The sequence below is a fragment of the Vicia villosa genome, linkage group LG5 (genome assembly GCF_029867415.1).
Source record: "Vicia villosa cultivar HV-30 ecotype Madison, WI linkage group LG5, Vvil1.0, whole genome shotgun sequence".
NCBI lineage: Eukaryota > Viridiplantae > Streptophyta > Magnoliopsida > Fabales > Fabaceae > Vicia > Vicia villosa.
In genome coordinates, this window is record NC_081184.1 from 126,007,856 (window position 1) to 126,030,298 (window position 22,443).

Consider the following 22,443-nt stretch of genomic DNA (forward strand, 5'->3'; position numbering starts at 1 on the left):
TATGAGATATCAATTATTGAATAAATGTTTGATATATATAAAAGAACTTGAGAAAATGGAATAATTTCTAAAATAGGTTTAATAAATTTTTAGAATTAACTCATCTGAATTAACGGGTAGAAGTGAACATATCAATGAAATATCAGCTATTGCATAAATTTTTGATATATATAAAGGAACTTTACAAGTCAAAACTAAATACATGTCATGTGAAATCTCGACCAGACCCGTGCGACATCGTATGATTTAAAATATATTATATTTGTTATATGCATTGTTTTGAATTACCAAATTCATATATGATAACTTTGTAATCTATAGAAAATACTTAAGTGTTATAAAATAACTTTGTAATCTATTGCTTATATTGCACAATGTATAATTTGTCATAAAATAATAATTTCTTTATTATGAAAAATATTACATTTTTTAATTTTTTTAAATAATTAAATGGTCTTTTTTATTTATTTAACAATTATTATTATTCTTATATGCATTGTTTTTAATGACAAAACTAGTGTGATACCCGTGCGTTCGCACGGGTACCTGTCGTTTTTGCGCATTTGGATTGAGAAAAACAAAAGGTATTAGTAAAAAGACTAAATTTTGGTAAAAAATGGGTAAAGCTATAAAAAATATTAATATTAAAAAAATTGAATATTGAAAATAAAAAGTAATTTAGAAAATAGAGTTTATATTGTTTTAGATTGAATAATACAACTTAGGATGCAATTAAGAAATGTAGAGGTTCCATTGAGAAATAATATATATAAAGAAAATGTGTGGATTATGTTAATATTCAATATTTTAATCAATAAATTCATGTTCCCATTGATATTCAATATTTTTATGAGGAACTTCATGTTCCCGTTAGTATTCAATATTTTTATCAGTAGATTCATGTTCCCGTTAATATTTAATATTTTTATCATTAACTTCATGTTATCGTTAATATCCAATATTTTAATTAGTAACTTGATGTTTTCATTGATATTCAATATTTTTATCAGGAACTTCATGTTCCCGTTAAAATTCAAAATATTTGAATTAATAATATAAATATTTTTTATATTAGTATTGTTTTTTTCTAAATTGTTGTCATAAATATTTAAACCAATAATAAAATTGTCATATTATTATTTAATATTTTGATCAGTGGGATACCCGTGCTTTCCCACGGGTACTGGTGTGGTACGCATGTTTTTGTTTTTAAAATATAATAAAAATGTAAATAAGAAAAACAAAACTAATTTGTATAATTTATATATTTCAATGTTTTATATATTATATTAAAAAAAATTCTATCTTAAATTTAAAATAATTTCAAAATAAAAATATTAGATACATAAATAATTCAAAAATAACATATTTTTCTCATGTTTGAATAATTTTTTAATATTTTTTTAATTGTAAAAAAATGTAATAATTCGTGTGTTCAAACACATTTCGACATAATTACTCGTGCGTTTAGGTACTGGTGTTGTAGTACCTGTGTGTTCGCAAGGGTACTGGTATGTTACACGCATTTTATTTTCAAAGATATAATAAAAATTAAATGAAAACAAAAAGACAAAATGCCATGACCAAAATAGTTTATAATTTTTTTAAAAAATTGGTTTGTATAATTTCTATCATATATAAAAGTTTTATATTTGAATTAACAATATAATTATTCTTATATATAATTATTTTTGTTTTTGAAACATTTATAAAAAATTTTTAAATCAATCATTATTATTCGATATTTTAATATCAATAGCTTAATTAGTTCTTTTCATTATATTTCAAATGATCTTCACGTTTACATCTTGGTAGGTCACATAATTACTCTCCAATCTATCAATTAGTTGTTTCTATCACTAACACACTTTTCTCAGCTAGAACACAGGTAAATACTCTCCCTTAAAACATTCAATTATGGACTACCAAGTAACGTGAACGAAAATTAAAGATGTATGTTGCATCATCTTAATTATATACAGTGCACCAAGTAGGCATTATTCATTTAACTACAATTGTTCAGGTCTTCAGGATGCTGGTGTTACCATTCTGGGAACAGTTTCAAGCTTAGTAAAAACTTGGAAGAGTTCACATTATATGACATTATATGGAGGGCTTAGATTGGACCAAGATAAAGTAATGTCTCCTAAATTTAAATAATCAATTCATTTTTGTGAACAATGAATTAAACTGTGGTTACATCATAGGGAGAAGACTTCAGCCTCAAGCTTTTGGAGCATTGAGCACACCATCAATGATAACTGGTTTGGTCATCCTTGATCAGATACCTCCAAACTCTGCTGCACCGGAATCAAGTTTTAAAGGAAAACTACCTTGAACAACAAATCTTAAGAGAGGTTTTCCAGCGGTAACTAATAGCACGGGACCCCCCAAATGAATTAAAAATGAGCAGTATTGGCTAAGTAGCAAGTACAAACTCAACAAAGTAAAGCCCAAGAGAAAAACTAATGCAGTATTTTTGCTTATTGCATTTGTAGAGACATCTTTATGTACCAACTGCTGGAAATCTACTGAGTAAAACCTTTTGGAAGTAGAAAAAAATGAGATGCTGAGTCAAATCAGTTGAATGAATATTACACTTAGATACATAAATTATATAACCAACATGTGTGCTTACCAAATGCCAACTAATTAACAACATTATTAACTCACTTTGCAACTAATTAACTAACACTTCTATACATTACACTGAGATGCATAGTTTTTTAAATTTATTTACATAACCAATCAACTCACAAAAATAGTTAATCAACTCACAAAATTCATGCTAACAGCATGCAAACTTTTTATGGCTTGCAGGAATCAGGATCTGCCCGGCTACGGAGTTGCTGTAACAGTTGGAAAAGAATTTGCTGGTGCATTTCCTGACCGCACCTTCAAAAGTCCACTGGTTGATCTTTTGATCAAAAGAGGGCGAAAAGGTAACACTTGATCATTACCCTATGAATAAAAAAAATCAATTTCATAATGGTTGGTGAAAATGCCTAGCAGGTAAATCATAAATCCAAAATTTGAATAACTAATGTTTAGATTTAATGTTGTCTTAAATTCGCAATGATGAGAAGGAAGGATGAAAACTTACTTCGTAAGGATCATTAATCGGTTGCAATCAGAGTCACCAATAATATAAGTAACTGGAATTACATATGCAAACGAGCCTCTAACTACTCCATACAATCTTTTTCCAAAAAGTGCTTGGAGAAATGTATTAATGGCAACTACAAAAAAGATGGATATGTATTACCCATGCTTTGTCACCCTGCTTAATCACAGAAACCAAACAACTAACAATTAAAATCATCACCAATTGGTAAATTCAATGTTACAGAAAATCTACAGGTTTGAAGAGCGAAGACGTTCGAAGTGAAGGATGTCATGCAGAAGTACTGATTTTGTTTTGGTCTGTAAAGTAAACAATCAAGGAATAAAAAATCTATCAATGTAAATTCATTTGATTGTAAACTTATTTAGAGAAGAAGGTGTTACCTTTGCACCAAAAATTAACAGTCTCCTTAATTGTATATAAGCTACAAGACCAGAGTAAGAAACTTCAGAAACAACACCACGCTGCATGTCAATGAGTCAAATGTTAATATTTAGCTCTTATTTCCATTTTAAAGAAAATTAAAAGCATAAACTGAAGTCTTATAGCAAATCCGAGTAGTCATTTTAACCATAGACTACTGCAACCTAAATGACAACTTGCTAGTTTGATGTAAAAACCACATTGAGGTAAAGCTGATGGAAACTCCGATCAGTCCACTACGTCGCTAGAAACCAAAACAAAAGCTGATGGAAAGTCCGATCAGTCCACTACGTCGCTAGAAACCAAAACAAAACCGATGGTGAGATTGTATAAGGCTTCGTTGAATTTCAAAACAAAGAAACATACACTCACGTGTGTATTACATAATCGCACTCGCCGAAAAGGAATATCATGATTATTGCAAAAGGTAAAGACAATAAATTGTTGAGCAACACCTTTGCCACTTCATTAAGAGAACCATATTTTGTAGATTTTTTTGCTTCATCCATAACCCACCTGAGGGTAAGCTGTCACAAAATGAAAAAATGTTTAGTGAATGATTAAATTATCAATCACAGGAAAAAACAGAGAAGACTCTTACAGAATATGGAAACAATTTATAATCTGCCAGACATAACCAGCTGCATACCGAATAACTTGGGGTAAGAAAACAATTCATAATCTGCCAGGCATAACCGACTGCATCAAATGAGAGATGTATAACACCTTCGCTGCCAGCAGAGATAATCTGTATAAAGTACATATAAGAGGAGAAAGTAACTTCAAAAACATGTATCAAAACGGAAACGTGCAGAGATATACGTCAGACCAAATAAAGGTTAAATAAACATTGAATTACCATCAAATGGTCCTTACCAACAATGAAATGAACTCAAATTTGTGAAATTAAAAAGCAAATCAATGAGTATAATACAAGAATGTCACTTACATATACATGCTTGAGACAAGCATGGCGATAAATATCACATTCACAGGCAACAAAACCCTAACCAACCTCCAGTTGAGCTTTTCAACCGAAACTCTGCCACAGAGAGACAACAACCAGAGTACTGATAAGGTTCTTAAAAGTAAACAAATTAATAAACATCACATATGGCCCAATTAAAATCTTTTGCCATCAAATCGAGCTATCGTGAAGCTAAAAGTACAGCTGAAACTAACTTAGTTGATAAAACATCAATGATATTCCGGCATTGGCGTGGAGAGAGATGGCGGTATTTGTTGGTGAGGCAGATGGTATGTTTGTGTCTGAAGGAAAAGAAGAGAAACATTAACGGTAGCTTGTGAAATGTGACATGTTTGAATCCAGAAAGCAAGCTTTTGTCAGCAAAAATTAGGGTTCCAAGACCAATTTGGGTAAGAGAAGAGAAAGGGTTGTTTGGATTGCCGTGTAGAGACGAAAAGAAATTTTGGAAAGAGGAAAAGGTAATAATAGCATTAGTACAGAAACGTGTGAGTTGTTATTGTGGGCCAGCATACATTTTGATTATGGGTTTAATAAACTACACAAAAGACATTATTTACCCTAAATATATTATTTTAGACTAAGTTAATCAAAGGGTATTTTAGTGAATACCAGAACAAAACAGTAAATTTTTTTATATTATAGATTCATACATATTAAACTTATAATTTTATATAATATATATATGTATATATATTTTATTGCTATATTTTATTTAACATACTACATATTTAAATTTATTATAGATATTCCTCCAATTAACATGTGTATTGTTTAAATATATACCAAATAACTTCATAAAATATATCTTATCCACGTAATATCTAAATTTATTTACCCTAATCTTTTTATTTTAGGCGCTACTTACTCACATCACATTACTCACTGTTTCAGTTCCTGTTCCTATCGAAACCCTCATACGCAAAACCCAAACCCCTCTCTTCTGTTTCCCTCCCATCGCGCCCCTTTTTTCTCCCCTTTCGACTTGGCTACACACTCTCCAGTCTCCACCAGGTAAATCTCCATCCTCTTTTGATTTCGTTTATTGCCGTTTCTCTTATCTTCTTTACTCGCTTGTGTCTAATGTTTAATTAATTTTCAGTACAGGGGTTAGGGATTTCAACAAATAGATCACACGTTCTCTAATTGTTGTTTCATTTTCATTATGTTGATTTTGTTCTTTTTGTTTGTTGAAGTTTTTTTTTAGGGTTTAGATTGTAAACAAAAAGGATGAGTGGAGCAGAGAAAGGTTCGGGAACCACGAAAACACCAGCTGATTTCCTCAAATCCATTCGTGGTAGGCCAGTTGTTGTTAAGCTCAACTCTGGTGTCGACTATCGAGGTCAGATTCCTATATTTTTTTTGGATTTTTTGGATTTTGAGCTCAAATACTGAATCACATTCCTAGGTTATCTTTATTTGGTTGATTCTTTTCATTTATATACCATATTTGGATATCTTAAGTTCTCTTGTTTGAATTGTTTCAAATTTGTTTGGATGAATTGGAATGATTTTGAGTTCTCTTTTTTGAAATTGTTTCAAATTTGATTCAATGAAATGGACATATCATTATAGTATCCTTTTAATTTTTCGTATAATTTGGAGTTATAAAATGAACTCCGGTTGACGGTTAGGAACTCAAATTCGCATAGGGTCGATTGACGCTTGCATAATGTACTCTAGTCAAACATGAATAGAATTGAAATTAGAGATTAAACCGTAGAATGGATAGGCTAGAGTTATCAATTCAGCGGATTGATTGGTTTTTACTCATACACATTTTTATGGAATTATACTAAAGCTGTCCAAACACGAAAAACCCCCTTTATAACTTTATCGATTTTAGATTTAGGTAATTGAATTAGGAATACCTATGATACGACTTGAGTATTGCTTCCCTAAACTTCATTTTTATTAACTTGTTTTTGACCCGTGTGCGATAACACGTCAAATTGGCGCTGTTCTTTTCTTCTTCCGAAAGTCCGGGCCCATCTAGAAATGGCTGAAGATAATCATTATGGTAATATGTTTTCAAAACTCCCTATGTAAGAGAAGTTGAAAAGAATTGAGTTTTGAAGTGAGAAAACAAAGAAAAACAGTTGATACAATAGTAAAAAAGGGAACACTAAGAAAATAAGTATGGCACAATGGATTGTATATTTATATTACCTCTAAGTCTAACTTATGTTACTAATGTTACTAATCATTTAGTTATTGATTAAGAGCAGCGTAGTCAAGATCGAGTGCTGGATATCATAAGATCTTACGTGCTAAGGATGCTCAAGAGTGCTACGATCCGAAAAATATCGTTTTTGTTGCTGGCGTGGTCAAGATCGAGCTTTTTGAAGCAAGATCGTAAAAAAAAAGTTTTGTTTTTTTTGGGGCCTGTATTATAATATTCATGTGTTTGTGTATGTGTGTGTATATATATTTATGAAATTACCATTTTTCCCTTCGGTAGGATCTTATGTGCCGTTCTAACGTTCTGAGTTTTACGATCTTTCACTCGCCGACCGATCCTACTTAAGATCTTTTGCTTTACTACATTGGTTAAGACTTAAGAGTATGAATTGGGAATTGAAGGGAGAAGGGGAAATACTAGAGGTGGAAAGAAAAAGTTAGGTTTGGATTCAAGAGAGCATCAGGGTCTATCAAACATCAATGTTCATCTTCTAAACCCTAAAACAGTAGTTCTGAAATTATGCATTGCATGGACTGTTTTTCGATTGTTCATTAAGTTGCCTCTGTTACTAGTTTGTTTCTATTACTTATTGGTGTAGATCGGTGCATATGTCAATCTGTATTTTTTTAGGTACACATAAACTAGGCTGAATCCTTTTCGTTAATGCTGCAGGTATCTTAGCTTGTCTAGATGGCTATATGAATATTGCAATGGAACAAACTGAGGAGTATGTTAATGGACAACTCAAGAACAAGTACGGTGATGCATTCATTCGTGGGAATAATGGTACGCATTTGGAGTAAAATGTTCTTGATTCTTTATTGTTATTTGACTGCAGAATTAAGCAATTGAAAATTAATTTTTTTGATGCAGTTTTGTACATCAGTACCTCAAAGAGGACTCTAGCAGACGGGGCTTAGAAATACAGGAATCCAAATACATGCTGGTTTGAACTTTGAAAGACTCTTGTAACTTTTTGTATTTTGTGTTGGTGAAGCTTTTTTAATTCATGTTTTTCATGGTAATTGAGTTGCTATGGTTATATATTAAGGCAAAACAGTTCAACCGGTTTGTAAAATACTTGCTGGGATCTCTTGGCAGAATATTTTAGCTTGGTTTGAAATTTTAAAATATTAATATTAAATGTTATTACTTCGATATAGTTATTTTTTAATGTTTATGATGATATCTTCCACAAATGTATGGTTGTTGTTATCTGATTGTAACTTGTCCTAACTCTATCCTGGCAACGGTACAACTTAAAACTTGATTTTTTGTGTGAATAGTGGATACTGTTGAGGTATATATAGCTCATGATCTTGTTGCACTAGATATAAACCGGGCACATTATGTAAAAGGTAAAATCTAATGTTAACCATACGAGCACATTATGATATTGGCTTGACTGTCATTTTGTTTGTTTTTTTGGGGCCTTATGCCCCTTTATGATGGATAGTATAATCATGATTATTTCCTTTTACTAGAACACATACTCAAATTATATATTCACTGCAATGAGAACGTGCCATCCATGCCTGCTTAATGAACTTTCGTAAGTTGAACTATAGTGAGAGGTAATAAACTTCAATTCTGTCCGGTTCTTTTGTACAGTGGCAACAAATTTTGTGTTTTCAAAGTTTTCTAGTTAACAAACGGTCTAAAAATATACAAACGGTCTAAAAATATACAACTGTTCTTTCAATTATTTTTATTATTAAAAAATTCATCGGTTCTTTCAATTATTTTTATTATTAAAAAATTCAAACTAGCTGTTGAGGCTAGTTCCTTTCTTTTTTTTTTAAACTTCTCAATTATAAATATAGTTTTTTAGGAAAAAATTTATCAACACCAATTTTTTTCACTTTCATTTTCTCATAAATTTGAAGTTTCTTTCAAAATTTCATTCAAATTTTTATTTTTTTACTTCAACTTAAAACTGTTTAGGTCAAATGGATCCTAATCATTTTCATTATCAACAAGCTATATTCAATTACATGTAAAATTATCAAAATTCTAATTCTCAAATTTTTCAAATTTCATCGGTGTCAACAAATGCTGTCATATTTTTTTCGTGACCAAACAATCCAAATATGTTTCCCAGCCCTCAAATGAATTCTATAGTATGAAATTTTGTTGTCATGAACCAATGTTCGGTTGTTAACTTCCATTGTTTTCTACTTAAGTTGGTGCTGAAACAGAAAAGTGTTGTCATTAAAAAAAATCTCGAGAGCAATTTACAAGGGATGAAGATATACTTCTTATCCAATCATGGTTCAATGTTTCAAAGGATCAAATTGTGGGAGTTGATCAAAAGGCTGAGAGTTTTTGGGTAAGAGTCGCTGTCAATTATAACCAATATCGTGGACAATCGCGAGAAAAGTCAGGGGGACAATTAAAATGTCGATGGCATCAAATAAATGGCTTGGTTCAAAATTTTGTTGGGTGTTACAAACAAGCTGTTAATGGAAAAAGAAGTGGGACATCGGAGAACGATATCATGGCTGCTGCACATGCTTTTTTTCCCAGGATCAAGGTACAACATTCAATCTTGAGTACGCATGGCGACTGTTAAAAGGTGAACCTAAATGGATGGGAGAATCGATTGGAAGTTCTTCAAAAATAACAAAGACTTCTGCTAGTGGGGCACCATCGGAGAACCCAAATACACCTTCAAGTTATGAGTTTAACTCTTCATCACCAATGGAACATCCAATGGGACAAAAAGCAGCAAAAATGAATGGTAAGGCAAACGAAATTCCATCTGCTAAGCAAGATGCAAGGAATAAAAGAGCAAAGACAATGGAAAGACTAGCGCAATGTAAGGAGGACGAGATAGAAGTCAAGGTAATTCAAATAATAATGAAATACACTTCTACTATGAGCGGTAGTTAACGAGATATTCATAAAAAATATTGTAATAAGATGAAAAAAGATGGAATGTAGTTAGTATCACTTATGTAAAATGGCCATCAGTACCACTTTAATTTATACCTATGTAAAATGGTCACTAGTACCACTTTAATTTATCAACACCTATGTAAAATGGTTATTAGTACCACTTTAAATTATAATAAATATTATGTTATTCAAACTAGCCGTTATTCAAACTAGCCGTTATTCAAACCATTATATATACTACCACTTATGTTATTGTTTTCTCATTCTCATCTTATTCTTCTCTCATTTTGTTCTCATTCTTTACTCACTAAAATGGATTCAGACAATTCAGATAATTACGATCAAGAATTTTGGGAGTTGATTGAAGAAGAATTTATGGACGACATTGATGAAGAACAACAACTTCAGAATGAAAGTCAATTTGGAAGTTCCTCTCGGCCAAAGAGAAGAACAACGACAGATCGAGGTCGTGAAGAAGAGCACAATCAATTACTCAATGATTACTTCTCGGAAAATCCAGTAAACACAAATGTTCAATTCCGAAGAAGGTTCATAATGCATAGACATGTATTTCTTCAAATTGTAGATGCCCTTGGAAATCATGATGAATATTTCCAAATAAGGGTCGATGCAACTGGTAAAATGGGTCTTTCACCATTGCAGAAATGTACATCAGCTATTCGTATGTTGGCGTATGAGTCTCCTGCTGACTCTGTAGACGAATATGTTTGAATCGGTGAAAGCACTTCAATTGAGTGCTTACAAAGATTCGTTCAGGGCGTGAATGCTGTATTTGGGGCTGAGTATTTGAGAAAGCCTAACAACACTGATGTTGAACATCTTTTACAAATGGGAGAGTCACATGGCTTTCCAAGTATGTTGGGTTCCATTGATTGTATGCATTGGGAATGAAAAAATTGTCATGTTGCATGGAAAGGACATTATTGTCGAGGTGATCATGGTAAGCCCACAATCATGCTTGAAGCAGTATCATCACAAGACTTATAGATTTGACATGATTTTTTGATATTGCAGATTCAAACAATGACATTAATGTGTTAAACCAATCCATTGTTTTTAATGATATTTTGGAAGGACATGCTCCCAATGTGCAATATACAATCAATGGAACGCCATATAATATGGGGTATTATTTAGCAGATGGTATATATCTCGAGTGAACTACATTTGTCAAGACCATTTCAATGCCAAAGGGAGAAAAGAAAAAATTATTTGCTCAACATCAAGAATCAGCTAGAAAAGATGTGGAACAGGCATTTGGAGTGCTTCAATCTCGATTTGCAATTATACATGGCCCAACGCGTGCCTGGCACATGGAGACCCTCGAGCATACCATATATGTCTGCATCATATTGCACAACATGATTGTGGAAGACGAACGACATACACATGGATGTAAATTTTGATTACTTTTATGATAATGTGGATAACAACAACTTAACAGCTAAAACATTTAACGGTCCTTATCCGAATCTTGCAACAAGACTACAAAGAAGAGCAAGTATTTGTGAAAAACAAGTTCATCGTCAACTTCAAGGAGAACTAGTCGAGTATGTTTGGGAACATTTTGGACATGTTGATGATGAAATTTAAGTTTGATTAATTTTGTGATGTTATTTATTTTTATTGTTTTTAATTATATGTTATGTATTTGAGATTAATTTTAATTATTATTTTAAATTATAAGTTAAATTTGAATTTTATTTATTTTATATCAATTTTAATTTTAATAATTAAAATTATTATTTTAAATAATATGAAATTTAATATGAATAAAATATTAGTTTATAAAGTAAAGTTGTGGGACCCAATATAAATTCTTTAGAGTTGCAGTATTGGATTAAAAAATTAATTGAGTTGCTTAAAGGTGACGTGACTTAATAAATCCCACAAAGAACCAAAAAATGGTTCACAGTTGGAGATGCTCTTAAGTGGCAATAATTCAAATTTGGCAAACTGTGACAAACCAATAGCACTTGAACTAACCCACTATTGTATCCTAAGAGTACAATTCCCTTGATAGATGTAGAGATGGTTAGAGGCGACAAAGATATTTGATATAACCTGCATTTTCATATTTTTGTATGTTTAGAGTGTAATTATTGCCGATAGACTATTTGACAGAAACCCTGCTCTTCATTGAAATTGAGACCCAATATCACAAAACATTAGAGAATTTCTTTATACACTTTGTAGGGGTGAAAAAAACCCCTTAAAATTCCAAAGTGTCTTTTGGAGATGTATCTCTGAATGCACCACAAAAGATGTTGTTTCGGAGATGCATCTTCGAAAGCACATTTAATGACGTGAGAAAGGTGTTTCGGATGTGCATATCTCAAATCCAAGACAATGATTTTTTTACTGTGTATATATGCTTTTGACTTCTGAGAACCACGATATCTCTTGGCTTCTGACCAAGAAGACTTTTGACTCTTCCTATCAGAAGAAGCCTTCAGAGTCTTCTCTACCTCTCTCAAAGATTCTCTCAGTTAGACGCAACTCTTGTGCTTCTAGACTGCTTTGCAGCTCTTCAATTCTCATGGTGATCATATCTTTAGAATGTTCAATAGCTACAACAATGTAATCAAACTGAGGAGTAAGTGATCTCGGTACCTTCTCAATAATCACTTGTTCTGAGAGTGTTTCTCCACAAGCTTTCATCTCATTAATGATCAGAATCACTCTGGAGATGTACTCAGGTACATTCTCATTGCTCTTCATGTTGAGATTCTCACACTGCTTACATGGAGACTGTTGCTTCACCTTCTGCACAGATGATTCACCACCACCATAGCACCGTACCAATGTGTTCCACGCAGCCTTCGTTGTCGTTGAATAAGAGATCTTCTCAAACACATTCGCATTCACACACTGATGGATGTAGAACAACGCTTTCTGATCCTTCTTCTTGTTTCTCGCTGCGCATTTCTCTGTGCTTCCGTTGCATCCGCAACAACAAGCGTGTAACATTTGTTGAGGAGATCAAACACATCTTGAGCGCCAAACAACACACACATCTGAATCATCCACCGATTTCAATTCTTTCCATCAAACACATGAAGTTTCATATTCAAACTACCGTTCCTACCATTCATCTTCAATATTGTGCATGAAACCACTCAGATCTCACAAAACACTCGTGTTTCCCAATCCTTCGAAATTAAGAATTGTGATTCCGATATGATTTCAATCTTCAACTCACTATGAATTGAATGAATCCGAAATCAAAACAATCACACACCTCACATACACCCATGTTTTCCTTCATGTGGATCTGAACTGGAGCTCTAAATACTAATTGTCGGTGCACAACATAACAAGATGAACATGATGAAGATGGAAGAAGAGACAGAAAGTTGTAACTAACTTTAACTCTATTAAAAGATACAGTTGCAAGAATGATTATATAATGTTCTCATGTTACTAACGATTACAAACTCATATTGGGCCAAACTAACTGAAGTCCAACACAAGACCCAAAAAACTAACAACAAATACTTAGAATGTGCAATCACACTTCACATATATATATATATATATATATATATATATATATATATATATATATATATATATATATATATATATATATATATATATATATATATATATATATATATATATATATATATATATATATATATATATATATATATATAGGGAGCGTATCCGGTGATAACTGATGTCTTCTGTGAGAAATGAGAACTAACAATATTAACCTTCTGATTTAATTAACGCTTCAGATTACTTTATTCAATATAAAGAGCATCTTATTGAATTTTTTCTATTATACTTAATATTTATAAATTCTATAAATAGAGAATCTTATCATAATTATTTTTTATTTACTATACTAATATTTGGTATAAATAAATACTAATATTTTTCTTATGCCAATATTTCGTAAAAATATAGACTAATAATTTTTTATTTAAAAAAATTAAAAAAATAATAAATTTTTAGTTTGTCAATATCTAATAAGCACCATAATTAACATATTATTTTTAGAATAATAAAATATATTTAAAATGCTAGTAACTTAAAAATATGTAAAACTAATTTTTTTTTCAATTTGCTAATAAAAAAATCAACTCAATTAAAATATAGGTGATAATTTTAAATTCTTATCAAATTAATATATACGTAATAAATTAATAATTTATTTTTATTTTAAACGGTCACAATAGTTGAAGATAAAAAATAAAACATTTATTAACTTGGAAATAAATAAATAAACAAAATTAAAATATATGTAATCATTTATATTTTTTAATATTTTAGATCAAATAAAATATAAGGAATAAATCAATTATATATTTTTATTTAAAATGGTCATAATAGTAAAATATTCAAAAATAAGAATTTGCTTTTATTTATAATAGATTTATTTATACTTGAAAATTATAGATCAATATACTAGAACGTTATGTTTTTTTCTTCAAAATAAATTATATATCAATATATTTATAATTATGTAATGAAAAAAATTACACTAAGTCTAAAGCATAAATTAAAGACAAATGTTCATTTGATTAAAATAACAATATTGATTTACATCTATATGTTCATTCGATTAAAAATATTAAAGAATGTGGGATTATTATTTAAATATTAGTTTAGTTTTATTTATTTATTTGAAATTTTGAAAAAATATTATATTTAAATTTTTTACAATTGTGAGCATTTAATATAAATTTCAGTATAGTGACAATATTATAATAATTATGGCGTTTTTTGGATATTGGCAAACTAAAAATTTAAATATTATTATTTATTTAAGTTTTTAAAAATAAAATAAATCGAAAGCTATTAATTTTTATTTATACTAAATGTTAGTATAATAAATATAATTATGACAAGATTCTCTATTTATGGAATTTATAAATATTAAGTATAATAGAAAAAATTCAGTAAGACACTCTGTATATGGAATAAAGAAATCTGAAGCGTTAATTAAATCAGAAGGTTAATATTGTTAGTTCTCATTTCTCACAGAAGTTATCAGTTCTCACCGGATACGCTCCCATATATATATATATATATATATATATATATATATATATATATATATATATATATATATATATATATATATATATATATATATATATATATATATATATATATATATATATCAATTTTCAATGAAGTCTAAAAAAAAGAAATAAAATTTTATCTTTATTTTGACAAATAAAATATTATTTAAATGATAATTTTTTATTTACAATTTAATACATATTTAAATTTTTGTTAAAAAAATAAAATGTAACTCTAAATAACAATTAAAAAAATCTGTCACACGCATTCATTCTTTAATTTCATAATATAAATTTACATTAAGACTTACTATTTATAAATTTATGTTATTAGTTATTAATAGTACTCCTATTTAACTATATTATTAATATCTTTAATTGAATATAATTTTTTTAAATTATAATTTAATATATATATTTGTCAATTTTATAATGAAAATTCAAAGCAAAGTTTAACCAAAATTTCTAGTTATATTTGAATAAAAAGATTCAACTTTATTTATAAGTCATTTTGCAATTGAGATTAATTAGAATACACTATAATTGTAAAACCACTTTACAACTATGGTTCAAATACAATATTAATAACAAGTTTAATAACAAGTGTAACAATTGATTTATGAACATATTAGTAATAAGAAATTATTCGTAAGCAGCGTAACACCCCTTCATCTGTTGTGTCTTTCAAAGATAACTCTAGCTCAACTTCAAGTATAGGTAAACCAAACAAGAGGCCCCCAGTTGTGCTCGTGAATCACACTCATGTCTATGAAGTACTTGAGGTAGACCACATCGATATATGTTGCACTTTTGTCCACAAAAATGTACATGCCAACCTTAACAAGAGGTAACACCTCAATGCGCAATGCAGTGGTACTGAACCTGCACATCATCACCATCGCATCCAAAACCCCTGCACAAGTTCTTTATAAAGTTTTGCAAAAAGCTAAACCGTGCATGAGCACCTTTAGTGTGAGCTGCCTCCTCCGTCGCCTTACTAGGGCCAGTCCCCAATAGGGTGACCATCAGATTGACCCCTTCATCTCGTCCGATCCTCCCGTGGTTCAGTAATCCCCCGTGATGGAAAGATGTAGGAGACATGAGACGTCATCCAAAGCGATGGTCATCTCGCCTATATGTAGGTGAAAAGATACCATCTTTGAGTGTCACCTCTCTGCAAAAGTTGCCTGCATGCTGTGGTTTATGGTCTAGTACATAGAAGAACATAAACCGGCAAGGCCTGAATAGTGGATAACATCAACGAACTAAGCAGCAGTGGGTTGTGGCAACTCTAGTAGCTTCTTGCGGTGGTTAATCATTTTCAAACAATCATGCTCCTTTAAAAAGAAAACATAAGCATAAATTAGTATGGAAATAATTAGATAACTCTCTAATGGAGCATCTAATTCGGGTTCCTCTTCGACTTTAGGGGCTTCAAGGTCAACAGGACCCTAAAGAACCTCAAGTTCTATTGCATCATATGCTTGATGCTTCAGAGATTCAGCTACGAGAATCAGACGGTCGGGGCTGCGAAGTAGATGCATCATCACACGAGTTATCAGCAACTCATGACCTCGTGGTCCTCGCCGTGGCCCTCTCACATCGTACTGACACGGTTTGAGACACACGTCCGAGCCTAATCTGACCAATATTGTCTTCAGCCATTGCACATGCGTTATAAACAAAGACAAATATAAAAAGCATGTCCGAAGAAATTCACAAATTCCACAAAATCACCTAATTTTTTACTGAGTTCAATCCGAAGATGCATCTCTGGACAAACCTTTGATGGTCTCCCATGGCAGCAACCCATTTTATGCCATAACAGTTCCAAAGCCCTCGTTGCATATTATTCTAACCTACCAATTTTGTTTACACTACTACCTAAAGTGGCTAAAACAACTAATGTATCCTAAAAAATTAACTACAAATCAAAACATAAAAAGAAAATAAAATTTGAAAAACTTAACAAATGAAATTGATTGATGAGGGAGAAACTTCGATGTTATGAGATGCTGAAAAAGAGGAGAAAGAGCTCTACTGATGCTTCAATGTAATGACGAGATGCTTCAATGGTTGGGAGAGGAAGAGGTGAAATGTTTTTTTTTGAAACTTTTTAGACAATGAAGAAGGAAGAAGATGAAAGGGTTCTGGCGCGAGTTATGAAAGAAAAGTGTCCACAAATGCATCTCCGAATCACCATAATTTTTGAATAAATCGTTTTTACGGAGATGCATCTTCGAACACATTTTTAAAACATACAAAAATGCATTTTCAAAATAAATTTTCACGTAAAAGGGTGTCTTTTCAATTTGATATGAGAGAGGTGTATCTTCGAACACTAAGCGTCTGTTTGTTTCCACGGTAGCATCCCATCAAACGTGCGTTTAGTGTAAAGCTTGGATTTCTAGCTTTTGAATATCACGGTAAAAAGTGCATTGGGACGCGATAAATCAAGCCTGGACGCTGAACCAAACACATGCTAAGAATATTACAGAGTTGTCATGGTGGCGTGAGAACACCAAAAAAGCATTTTCCTAAAACATTCCATTACTAGTGTTTCTCGATTTCAATTGTTGTTTTCCAAATGTAAACGGGTCACATATGAAAAAATATTTATGCTGTGATATTATAGTTTTATTGCATATAAAATATACTCTCATCTTCTAATTTTTTCTAGGTTACATTTTGTAAGTTCATATCACATGTTTCTCGTTCATATGTGGTTATATAATCGAATCATATAATTTAGCGAGTCATGAGACCAACAACATAAACAAAGCATAATCACATATATGTTTCTAACAAGAAAATAATGGAATGAATTCTAGAATCTGGGTCTCCAGACACCTTACAGAATGAGTAATTCTATCATTTGATCCCTTGACCAGATTAGTAGCTCTAGAAATAGTGCATTCACTATTCATTAAGTTACAATTGTTACAAATTTGTTTCATTATGGTTTAATATAATCACCTTCAATTGCCAAAAACTTGCAGCTCCCAGCTATGGAGTTTCGACAGAGACTCTTGGTGTTGTTTATTTACCCAATGATACCCGCACTTCAAAACCTTACAATTCAAATCCTCACATCGGCCTTTACCATAATCAATTTTAAGCCACAACTTAAATTGATCAAGATGACTGAGAGTTTCGTCCACACTCTTCAGACAATGAAGAATTGTTTCCAGAGGGAAGTAAATTAGGCACATGTGATCTGATTCGATCTCAATAAGATCTCTTTCAAGAACTACTGGAGCTTTGTTAAACCATGCCATTTGAGTTAGACCATCACTAATATACATTTCTATTTTAAGTCTTTGTACACATGTTGTCATAGTTGGGTCAACAGGTGCAACAAAAAATATTGCACAAAAAGCAATGCCAGTAATATTATTGTTATTGCCTGGCATAATGGGAGATAGATCTATTTTTACTGAATCACCCTCACTCTGATTATTGCACCAACTTGGTATTTCACTTCCTGGGACTACAAAACAATTCATATCATAGATTGAAGAGAATACTTGGTTTGCCTGAATAAACTGTATCATCCACGAAAATATGACGGTACATCCAAGTTCCGTTACACTCAATTTAGGACAATTGAAAATGACCAATCCTTTTTTATTCTCATAATTGTTCTTTCTAAGGCCCCGATCAATAGCAGTAGGAAAAGGAAGTTGAGGCAAAGATTCCAAGAGCTTGCAATGCTCCAAGTTTAAAAATGCAAGTCTGCAAAGCTCCTTCAGACTAGGCAATGTTACAAAATTGTTTCCTCCTAAATTTAATTCTTGTAGCCAACGTAAACATCCAATTGCATCAGGGAGTTGGCTTAGACCACAAAAACTAACATCAAGTTCAACCAATCTAGAGAAGCTAACCAAGAAAGGCAACAAACAACTAGCTAAATCTTTGTGTGCATGAGAGTTCAAGGAATGGTAACGAAATGCTTTCCATTTCAAGATGGAGGAGGTAGTTGATTGGGAATTTGACGTGTCAGCAGTTATATTCAAATTCCTATGATTCTTAAAAACTTTGTGACACCCCGAAAGATTTACACAATTTAGAGAGTTGAGGCTAAATATGTTGTTTGGTATGCTTGCTAGATTTTTGCAATCTTTCAAATTCAAGAAAACAAGCTTTTTTAGAAACCCAATAGAAGGATCCATCTGCACCAACTTTACACATCCTTCAAAACTTAATCGCTCAAGATTTGGAATATCTCTAAAATCTGGCATCTTTTGTAGATTTTTTGAGTGGCTCAGATCCAAATTTCTCAAATGGGGAAAATACTGTCACAGACCAACAAAAAAGGAAAAAACACTCTCATTTTGCGCATAAATTTAACATAAAGAGGGGGAGGGGCATTTTTTTCTGATTTGTTCATGTTACATTCTTAACAGGAAAATAAAAAACAGAATGGGAATATACAGTACCTTCTTGTCTTTCCATAGTTGTTTGATGCGGCTATAACTCAAGATCAATTCAACAAGTTGATTAGGATGAAAACTTGATGGAAAATACTTGAAAGGATAAACTTGTAATTCCATGTATCTTAACTCGTTAGAAAGGCAATTGAGGTTTCCTAAAAAATCAACTCTGTTCAGTATGAGAAGTCTTAAATGGCTCATTTTTGACAATGTTTCAGCTATGATCGTCATCTCACGTTCAGTACAAATGGCTTCAACTTTCTTTTCCTAAAACATTACAGAAAACAAAGAAAAGAGGAAATTTAAAAACTTGAAATAAAAATTATAAAAAATGAAAATAAGTTTTATATTTTCCAACTACTAATTTACCATATTCTCCAACTTAACATCGTAGAACTGTTCTTTATCCCACAACCTGCTCCATTTTCTTGATTTTTCTTGAGCTATTTTTTTTCCCAACTCAACCAACAAACCTTGCATCCTTACAGAATTATTATATTCCACATGGCTTATAAGTGATTTATCAATTAGAACTCTCAATCCAATATCAGCTTGAAATCCACAACAATTAAGGACTTTCGTAAAATGTTCCACATTGTAATGATTGAAAAAACAAGCAATATGAAGGAATATTTCTTGTTCCGGTTCCTCCAACCCATCAAAACTTAATCGCAATACATCCATGATATCTTTGTTTGGCCTTTCTCTCAATCTTGCCAATGCACTTTCCCATTCAGAGATATTACGATCGAACAAAAATGAACCCAATACATCAATTGCCAGTGGCAAGCCATTTGTATAATCTAGTATCTCAAATGCCAACCTATCATAACTACTCACAATATGATCAAGTTTGAAAGCTTTTCGACTTAGTAATTGAAAAGAGTCTTTTTGATTCAAGAGTGGAACTTTGTAAACAACATCCACTTCATACTCTTTTAATATATGCTCGTCTCTAGAAATTATAATTATCCTGCTCCCCGGACCAAACCATTCACGATCTAAATTCTCGAGTTGCTTAACTTGATCAACATTGTCAATTGTTATAAGGGCCCTTACACGATGTAGCCTACTTCCTATCTGGTTAGATACGTTGCAAGAGTTGTATGTTTGAAGCTGTTGATTGCCTACAGTTTGAAGTAGAATTTGTTTTTGTGCACTAATCGGACCATCTTGCCTATAACTTTTGCTTAAATCGTCAATAAAGCAAAATACATCAAATTGATGAGAGATTTTGTTGTATAAAGCTTTAGCGAGAGTTGTCTTCCCAATTCCACCCATCCCACAAATTCCTAAAATGCGGACGTCATCAAGTGAATCCAAAAGTAACTGCTTTTCTAATTCTTGCATAGGAGAGTGTATCCCTACTAAATGTTTTGGAAGACTTGAAAACTTTCTACCTAATATCGTTATAACCTCTTCAACAATCTTTTCAATCTCTGCATGTTGTGGCCTGCAAGTTTAAAACAGTTAACCAACAACACCGAATCATAACACACATACCATAACTAAAACAAAAAGCCATTTGCAAAATAGAGTTGTTTTCGCCTTTTAGAAAAAACTTTCGTTTAAATAAAACATTTTGTCTAGGGCTTTTTGATTAATATTTACTAAATTTGCAAAAGTAAGAGCTTCAATTTTATATAGTATCAATAAAGAAGATTACTTACTTATGATGTACATCCCAACCAGAGAGATCTGCGACTTGTGCTAGAGCTGCCCTCCATCTTTGCACCTTCTGAGAGTCTTGTTGAAATCTTTCTTCATGTTTAGCCAAGGCTTCGCTATAAGTTCCTTTTTGATGTCTCACCGCTGACGGATCAACATCATAGAAAACAGGCAGAACACGTTTTTTCGATGGTTGATTGCAGTGAAGAAGGATGTGTTCCAATTCTCTCAAGCACCAAGTTGAGGAAGCATAGTTCTTAGAGAAAACCACAATGAAAATCTGAGAGTCTTCTATTGCTCGAAGGAGTTCAGGTGCTATGGATTCACCTTTGTTGAGTTTAGTGTCATCCCTGAATGCAGAAATACCGTTTCTTTGGAGGGCTGCAAAAAGATGATCGGTGAAATTGAAGCGAGTATCTTTACCTCTAAAGCTCACAAACACATCAAAATAGTTTCTCCTTGTTGATGTCACCAAAGCTGAAGAGGTGCTGCTGGTGCTGGCCATCTGAATAAGTTATAGATAGATTAGTGCTACTGCAGTGGAAGGAAGGAAAGAAGATGGAGTAATGAGCTGTGATGTGAACAAGTTTTTATTAATAACTTTCCTGCAACTTCAAGGTTGCTTCTTCCAAGCTTCTTAGCAACAATATGTTAGTGGATTTTTTTCTCATTAAAAAATATTCAATATACCCCACTCCATTCACTCAAATAAATATATCATGTCCACACAAACAAATTGCAAGTCAAAAAAGAAGTCTTCTCAAAATAGTAATTTACAATTACAAAGTGTTGGAATGTTTAGCCTGGGTTGTAAATTGTAATTTAAAATAGTCACATTAATGAGATTAAATTCTGTGTATTAACATTGTAATTTATTGACATAAACTTCCAATTTAATCATACCATAATTTCATTTGTTAATTTTTTAAGAAAGCAAGATGAGATGTATTAATAAAGAACAAAGTTTCTAGGTACTCGTATACAAAAGGAGCGAACAAACCAAAAAGAGAAAATTATGCACTGATTACAACCTAAATTAAGTTATACAATGGATTATTGCTAAACTCATAAAAGTTACAATTGAGTTGAGTAATTTTTTCGATATAGGACCACCTCCAAACAAGAGCTTTGCACCCCCAAACCACATCCCTCGCATTCCAAGAAGAGTTGTTAAAAATAATTTCATTCCTACACAACCAAAGACTCCAAACAATAGCCAACGAAACAACACCCGCCTTTTCTCTTCTGACTTGATTAAAAAGACAATAAGACCACCAAAACCGAAAACTTTCTTTGAAATCAAAGGAGATATGATATATCAATCCTATCCACTCGACCATTTCCTTCCAAATGATAACGCCATGACGACAAGACAAAAAAGAATGGGATGAAGATTCTACTACCTCATCACAAAAAGCACATGAAAGATTCGAAGAGGAATTAAAAATACCTCTAATGAAAAGTATTAGAATAATAGCCTTATTGGGCCTTTAGTCTCTTCTGAGGCCTTAGGCATATGTTAGTTCAGGCCCACTTGTTCTCATATATATCTGTTTGTGTTAGAGCTGTCAAAATGGGCCGACCCATCAGGCCCGAAAATAGTTAGGGCTTGGGCCTTATTTTTCGAGCCCATTTACATCCGGGCCTTTTTAAGCCCGACCCTAAAAAGCCCT

At 31.9% G+C, this 22,443-nt stretch overlaps 2 protein-coding genes, 1 long non-coding RNA gene and 1 pseudogene across 3 annotated transcripts; 2 read left to right on the top strand and 2 right to left on the bottom strand.

The window, feature by feature from the left end:
* Positions 1–3,513: 3,513 nt before the first annotated feature.
* On the bottom strand, positions 3,514–4,620 carry LOC131607264 (uncharacterized). Its single transcript, XR_009285232.1, has 3 exons — positions 4,497–4,620; positions 4,197–4,295; positions 3,514–4,074 (listed from the first exon to the last, which is right to left on the bottom strand). It is a non-coding gene; the product is annotated as an uncharacterized LOC131607264 (long non-coding RNA).
* A 772-nt stretch (positions 4,621–5,392) lies between these two features.
* LOC131607265 (sm-like protein LSM36B) lies at positions 5,393–7,870 on the top strand. Its single transcript, XM_058879282.1, has 4 exons — positions 5,393–5,546; positions 5,729–5,874; positions 7,387–7,500; positions 7,588–7,870. The coding sequence occupies exons 2-4, from the start codon at positions 5,763–5,765 to the stop codon at positions 7,632–7,634; spliced, it is 273 nt and encodes a 90-aa protein (XP_058735265.1). The 5' UTR covers positions 5,393–5,546; positions 5,729–5,762; the 3' UTR covers positions 7,635–7,870.
* Positions 7,871–9,303: 1,433 nt separating this feature from the next.
* LOC131605362 (uncharacterized) lies at positions 9,304–11,226 on the top strand (annotated as a pseudogene).
* A 6,239-nt stretch (positions 11,227–17,465) lies between these two features.
* LOC131602382 (disease resistance protein RUN1-like) lies at positions 17,466–21,420 on the bottom strand. The gene is made up of 4 exons (XM_058874472.1): positions 20,773–21,420; positions 19,472–20,555; positions 19,109–19,369; positions 17,466–18,964 (listed from the first exon to the last, which is right to left on the bottom strand). Exons 1-4 carry the CDS (start codon positions 21,273–21,275, stop codon positions 17,648–17,650), a joined length of 3,165 nt encoding a protein of 1,054 aa, XP_058730455.1. The 5' UTR covers positions 21,276–21,420; the 3' UTR covers positions 17,466–17,647.
* Between the last annotated feature and the right edge of the window lie 1,023 nt (positions 21,421–22,443).

Coding starts and splice junctions, on each gene's coding strand:
- LOC131607265 (XM_058879282.1), top strand. CDS start 5,763: ATGAGTGGAGCAGAGAAAGGTTCGGGAACCACGAAAACACCAGCTGAT. Junction 5,875..7,386: donor CTCTGGTGTCGACTATCGAG/GTCAGATTCCTA, acceptor TTAATGCTGCAG/GTATCTTAGCTTGTCTAGAT. Junction 7,501..7,587: donor ATTCATTCGTGGGAATAATG/GTACGCATTTGG, acceptor TTTTTGATGCAG/TTTTGTACATCAGTACCTCA.
- LOC131602382 (XM_058874472.1), bottom strand. CDS start 21,275: ATGGCCAGCACCAGCAGCACCTCTTCAGCTTTGGTGACATCAACAAGG. Junction 20,556..20,772: donor GGTTGGGATGTACATCATAA/GTAAGTAATCTT, acceptor TTAAACTTGCAG/GCCACAACATGCAGAGATTG. Junction 18,965..19,108: donor AACTATGGAAAGACAAGAAG/GTACTGTATATT, acceptor GGTCTGTGACAG/TATTTTCCCCATTTGAGAAA.